This window comes from Caenorhabditis briggsae (genome assembly GCF_000004555.2).
Source record: "Caenorhabditis briggsae complete genome, chrII, whole genome shotgun sequence".
In the NCBI taxonomy this organism is placed as follows: domain Eukaryota; kingdom Metazoa; phylum Nematoda; class Chromadorea; order Rhabditida; family Rhabditidae; genus Caenorhabditis; species Caenorhabditis briggsae.
The window spans coordinates 3,262,407-3,269,541 of NC_013486.2; the positions used below are offsets into that span (position 1 = coordinate 3,262,407).

The following is a 7,135-nucleotide window of genomic DNA, read 5'->3' on the forward strand; positions in this document are numbered from 1 at the left end:
TATCTTGGTTTCTATAAGAGATATCAAAAATTGACCAGCTGATAAAATGTAGCTGATATTATGATAAACCATTTATCAGTTGACAACTTTTTCATATCTTGCATAGGAAATGAGATGATTGAGCTCAAAGTTAAAGTCTTATTTTACAAGATCAACGGTAACAGAGATTTGGTTTACTGTATCTTTTTTCTTCTCTTTTTACTCCCATTTTCCCAGCAGATCGGTCCTTCAGATTTAAGGATTACCAGGTCAGTTTATCTTCTTCTTCACATCTCTATCCTTTCCAAAGAAGTTTTGACCTTCCGCCCCCCGTTTTCCCTTTGCTCTCCATCCCCCCGTAATTTAATGTTTCTCAATCACACCATCTGCCCTTCAGTCACTTTTTTTATGCCATTGTTCATTTCTCTTGGACCCTCTTGATTTGAAACACTCTCTTTTCCCAGAGAGAGCAAATGCACACTTCGTTTTACCCAACTGACCAGTCTCTGTACACCAAATCGACCGACGGTCCGCCCTTCGTCCGCCCAATGTTCGCCAGGGGAAGAAGAAGAACAAATACATTCTCTTATTTCATTGAAAGAGGGGGACACCACCCACCACGTCACTTCTCGGGTTTTTTGGGTGGCGTTGGTGACCTCCAGTCCCTCCCCCCTTCTTAAACACACATACCAAACCACCCTTTTTTCTCGGGTCCACACCATTTATTAGCTTTTGGCAGTTCGACTAGAGATGGTCGTGGTGCATATTGATTTTGTTTTTTTCCTATCCTATTCAAGTTTTTCACTGGATTTTCAACTTTCCGGGTTACTGTATCCTGAAAAATTGAGTTTTCGAATTTTTTCTGCTGCTGCCTCACCACCCCAAAGATAGTTAACTTTGAGCCCAATTATCTCGGCTCCTGTCAGAGATATCAAAAAGATGTCAACTGATAAAATGTTCATCATAATATCAGCAACATCTTATCAGTTGACACATTTTTCCCAATTTTTTTAGGAAGCGAAATAATTGAGCTCAAACTTGACAACATGCTTCACGTTAGCTTTTATAATTAGTAGGTTTCCTAGAACTCATCCTATTCTTCTGAAAATTTCTGGAAATTTGTTCTTTGGGAAATTTTTGGGAAGCGGATAGTCAATTACACTAATCCCCCGTTTGATTCTACTTTTTGGGTTTCTATCGATTTATGATCTACCTTTTTTTCTTTTAGAACCCCACCCTATTCGATCCCAATTATCTTGATTTCTAAACGATATATAAAAAAATCTGCCAAGTGATGAAATATTGGTGATATAATGATAAATAATTTATCAGTTGACAACTTTTTTATATCTTTTATATGCATCGAGATAATTGAGCTCAAACTTGACTACCGTATGCGCTCTAATAGAGACCTACCCTATACATGCACTTTGAGCCTAATTATCTCGGTTCCTAATAGAGATATCATAATTTTGTCAACTAACAAAATGTTAATCATAATATCAGCTAGATTTTATCAGTTGACAACTTTTTGATATCTTTCACAAGAATTGAGATAATTAAGCTCAAAGTTGCCATTAACATTCCGAATTTTTCAGCTACCGGAGAAGCCCCCCCCCCCCCCCCCCACCCAAGCCGTCGACTTTAAACCCAATTATCTCAGTACCTAAAAGAGCTTTGAAAAATTGTCAACTGATAAAATGCTTATCATAATATCAGCTACATTTTATTAGTTGACAAATTATTAATATCTCTTACATGAACCGAGATAATTAAACTTAAAGTTGACGATTTGGGTGGAGCTTTTATACGGTGTCTAATCAGACAGTAAAGAAAAGGTACAAAAAAACTAACATTTCTATCAAATAGATCAAACCCTTTTTTGAATTTCTTAAAATTTGATCTATCGAGGAGTACACAAAAATTTTTTTATCATTTTTCAATTGTCTTTCTGATTTCCTTTTGTTTCTTCCAAATTTCTCGCCTTCAAATTCTTCCTTATTTAAACCAGATGCGCCGATGGCGCGCCAGTGCCTTGCCCATTATCTAAATTAGTTATCCCTCCGAACTGAAAAGTAGAATAAGTTATTTTGCATGTCTAGAACCACTGACAATGTTTTATTCATTTGAAAAGTTCCAGAGAACATTAGACAATGTTCCTGGAACGTTTCAGATTTTTCTATGAATTTTGATCTACCCTCCAGAAACTCCCTGCGAAAACTCAAAGACCCAAAAGCTAATGAACAAAAAGGTTTTTTTTTCAAGTTTCGTTCCCTCACACATTTTCTTGTTTTATCTTTTGTTATCACAACTTTTTCTTTTTTCTCTTCTTCTTTTTTTTCACATTTTCACTTTTCAACCACTTTTCCTCTTAAACTTTTTCGCCTTCCATCATCTTCTTATTCTCGTTTATCTTCTACTTTACACTAGAAAACAAATCTCAAAATCTAACAAGTGAAAACGTTCGATTTTTTACAGCAGTTTCCAGTCAAGACCATTCGAACAAAATGGATGAGACAAACGCCTTCTCGCCACTCAACCAGTTTATTATGCAGGTAAGGGGATTTCGGTGGCCTAGGATTTCATTTTGGGGTTTTTAGGTCAGGGTAGTCTTAGTCCTTTGGTAAATAATTTCAAGTTGATTTTGTTTAGTGGTTTTCTAACCTTGATGAAGCCTAGAAAAGCCAAATTACCGTAAACCCCCTGATAGAAGCCCCATCCTACGCACTTTTTAAGCTCGATTATCTCGGTTCTTTTGAAAGATATCAAAAAATTGTTACATAATAACATGTTGCTGATATTATCATAAAAATTTTATCAGTTGACAATTTTTTTATATCTCTTATGAGAACCGAGATAATTGACCTCAAACAAAAACGTATAGGGTAGACTTGCGGACAAATAATCGAAGTCGCCGCTTAGCTACGCGTTGTTGGAAGCAATTATCTCAATTCCTGTGAAAGATATCAACACTTTGTCAACTGATAAATTGTTTATCATAATATCAATGACATTTTATCAGTTGATACTTTTTTGATATCCCTCACAGGAATCGAGATTATTGAGCTTAAAGTGCACGTATAGGGTGGAATTGAAGTCGCCGCTTCGCTAAGCGGTCACCCTTCGCGTTGGCCTGCTCTCTCATTCTGTGAGAGCAATATCTCGATTCCTATAAGAGATATCAAAAATGTCTCAACTGATAAAATGTTTGAAATATTATGATAAAAATTTTATCAGTTTACAGCTTTTTGATATCTCCCCTAGGAACCGAGGTAATTAAACTTGACTACCGTATGGGCGCTATTAAAAGTCCACCCTATTTGTCCTTTTGAGTCGAATTGTCTTGATTCCTATGACAGATATGAAAAAGCTGACAACTGATAAATTGTTTATCATAATATCAATAACATTTTATCAGTTGACACGTTTTTGATATATCTCACAGGAACCGAGATAAATTGGCTCAAATTTAAAAGTTAGAAAGCCATTCTACAACAGACGTTTTGAGCACATTGTGATTTTTTTATTGATTTAAAGATTTTCTAGAAAACTAAAGGGCGAAAATTCTAGTCCCTCGTTTCTTACACCCAAACATGAATTCTCATTTTTCAGCAGAATTCAATCTCACCAACAAAAAATCCACTGGTCGATGAGAAGCTGTTGGCGTTCGTCCGAAATGCCCTTCAGAACAATCAGACGCTTCAAGGAGTCTTCCCGGACCAACAGCAACAAGCTCAACAGATTCAAAATCAGCAGCTCCAGAATCCACACCTTCAACAGCCACAACAACTACCACAACTACCACAACCACAACAACATCAGCTCCCAACAAACACTCAACTTCCAGTAGTAATTCCGCCGAACGAATCGATGATGAACAGTTTCAGTGGAGCAGCTGATCAGATGCTCAAGGCGTCTCCGTCAGCATCATCCGATATGAGCTCTCTGGACAGTGCTGACATGGCAGAGCAGATGCTCATGGCTCGGCAGCAACAGCAAATGCAGCAGCAGCTTCAACAACACCAACTTCAGCAGAGCGCTTTCCAGCCAGTGACTCCACTTCAACAGCTTCACATTGACTCGTCGGCAGCGAATATTGAAGCTGGAACTCCGAATAGCATGGAGTGAGTTTTCTAGAGGTTTTTGCTCCATTCTAAATTCCATTTCTCTTCCAGACAACGCTCAATCGGACGTCACGAATCGTGGTTCGAGTGCTTCACTACCACACGTCACTGTGAGTACGAAGCACTACTGTACTCGGTCTATGTGGCTGAACGAAACGAGAGAAAATACGATGGATGGACCTATTTCGACTGTCTCCATCGTCTGCAAAGCAAATGCCGCTATCGAGTTCGTGCCAAGAAGCAAGACGAGTTCTTTATTGTCGAGGAGAAGGGAGTGCATAATCATGGAGCTGTTGAGCCCGTTGGACAAGCTGGAAGTCATGCTGGATTGCCAAAGTGAGTAAGATCCTATGCTTTAGTATCCTAAAACTTTTGAATCCAAGGATATCAGACTGATTCAAAGATCAAAAGACACTCTCCTAACCCAATTCTCTTTCCAGAACCATTCGTGAGATCGTCGACAAATCGTACAACGAGAGCTGGCCATTGGAGGTCCGTAACGCCAAAATCGAATCAGAGGTCAAGCGTTTGGGATTGCCAGAGAATCCGAGACTCGGTCGCCAGATCGACAATCGTGTTGCCTATCTACGACGAGTCAAGAATCTTCACGAAACTCGTCGTATTCAAGATCAAGTCAACGGTTCAATGGGGTTGATCAAAGATTCGGATCAGTTGTCGGAGGCTCTTTACAATCCAGCGGTCATGCAAGCACTAATCAATAAGAATGGAGGTCAATTGACGGTTGGACAAGGAGTGGTTGAGCAACTTTTTGGATCTCAAAATATTGCTGACTTGGTCGCAGGACCGCCATCCTCATCTGGAGCATCCACGTCGTCGGGAGCCTCTGTCTCTCCACCTCTCCAAGAGTCAATGGAGAAGTTGACAAAACCATTGGCAATGAACCCAACTCCAGAATTCTTTCAACTCCTTCAACAGCAGCAACAACAAATGAATCAGATGAATCAGATTAATCAGGTCACTTCTCAACAGGAGAACACTCCAATGGAAAATATGCAACAATAGATTGTTCTAGATCTCCCCCCATGTATCCTTCTGAATACGCGTACTTTTTTTCTGTTTTTTTTTCATCAGACAACAATCTCTGAAAATGTTACGAAGTACTCTGAAAATCTTTCACTCGTTTCTATCTTCTTTCCCAAATGTGAATACCAAAAATGTTTTGATTTTTTTTGTGGTGTGAGGAATGAATTGATTAATTTTAACCTAATTTTTCTTTCTTGTTTTTTGAAAATATTCAGGTTTAGAATATATTCAAAACAGTAAAAAAAGAATGCAATTATTTTTTGGAATTGAACGATTTTCCGGATAATTTTGAGATAAAAATATTTCGAAAAATATTAGACTCTTACTTTAGAGTTTTTTATTGTGATTTTTCGAGATCTTGGATTCAGGTATACCTAGAATTTTCAAAAATTCTCAATGAACAATTTTAACTTAAATTTTTTTAAAATCAACATTATTTGAGAAATCGGAAATGTTCAAATTTTGATGATTGTGAAAACATTAAATTCTAAGATTTTGAGGTCACATGATCAGACGGGGATTTACCGAAATCAGGCGTACCAAGAATTTGGAAAAAAGTCCGTTTCAAATTTTTCAATTTTCAATTACCGTAAAACTCTAATAGAACGCCACCGAAACTGTCAACTTCGAGCCCATGTATCTCGTTTTCTATGAGTGGTATCAAAACGTGGTCTACTGATAAAATGTTGCTGATTTTATGATAAACAATCTGTTGACCTTTTTTTGATATCTTTAACAGAAATGGAGATATATGAGTTTTTTTAAATATATATATATATATTTCGTTTATTCGAAGGATTTGAAGAAATAAGGAGTGATGGTAACCGGGGAAAGAAAATGGCAAAAAACGAAGCTAAGAAGGACTAACCCGCAAGAGTTAGTCCTAATGTGGAGAAGGAAAAGAGAGATAGTGGCAAGACCAAAGTGATGGGGGCAAGTCAGAAACGGGTAATCGAGAACTCAAGAAGTTTTTGGAATTGTGAGGGTGGTAAGAAGATGGGGCAGTTCTTCACAATAGCGTTCTAAATTGGGATCGTTTGAGAAAAATAGTCGTTGATTTTGGGGTGATGGCATATAAGTAACATGGGGTGACGGGCGGAGGAGGAAATGGAAACATGTGAAGCAAGATTGGGAAAATAAGAGGCACCGCTAATTAATTTATAGAGTAAATGAAGTTGTGATTTGAGGCGACGATGGCGGATGGAGAACATGTTTATGATTTTGAGACGATTTTCATAGGAAGAGAAGGGGATGTTACATCTTTGGAGGACTATTGTGGAGAAGTGGCGGAGAGGTCGTTCTAATTTATGAGAAAGCTTGGAAGAAGGGGGTGGAGAGTAGACAGCAGAACAGTATTCGATGATCGGTAACACATAAGTTTTGAAAAGCGCAGCGATTGTTGGAGCGGAAAGATCTAAGTAGTTGGTGAGATCGGAGCATGGCAAGGGCGATTTTCTTGAAAATGTGTACTTCAAATTTCAGGAGCGGGTCGGTGGGGAGGCCAAGATCTCTGACTTGGGAGGACGGGAGAATAGAGGAGCCGTCGATGGTATAATTATGATGGGAATTTTGAGAGCCTAATCGAAGGAGTGATGTTTTGGAAGTGGCAAGAGGGAGAGAAGTCTTAAAGGACCAGGTATAAATTATGTCAATGGACTTTTGAATGATAGAGGGGGAATTATGAAAAACTTTAATGTCATCGGCGAAGACCGAAAAATGGATGGATGGAGGAAGCGAAAAGAGCAGGTCATTGAGAAAAATTAGGAATAAAAAAAAAATTAGGAATAATAATGAGTTAAAGTTAATGGCTTTGGTGGCGTTCTATCAGAGTGGGTTTATAACTGGAAATTTCAAGTTTCCCAAAAACTTTGGTAGTGCAAGCTTTTTTTAAAGCTTCAATTTCAGGTACCGTAAAACCTCTAATAGAACGACACCCGGAACGTCCACTTTGAGCCTATATATCTCACTTCTTTTGAAAGGTGTCAAAA

General features: G+C 38.2%; 1 protein-coding gene across 1 annotated transcript; it reads left to right on the forward strand.

Moving 5' to 3' along the window:
• Positions 1-2,486: 2,486 nt before the first annotated feature.
• CBG13343 lies at positions 2,487-5,126 on the forward strand (the record flags this gene model as incomplete). The annotated part of the gene is made up of 4 exons (XM_002629935.1): positions 2,487-2,534; positions 3,592-4,103; positions 4,155-4,439; positions 4,544-5,126. 4 exons carry the CDS (start codon positions 2,487-2,489, stop codon positions 5,124-5,126), a joined length of 1,428 nt encoding a protein of 475 aa, XP_002629981.1.
• Positions 5,127-7,135: the final 2,009 nt, after the last annotated feature.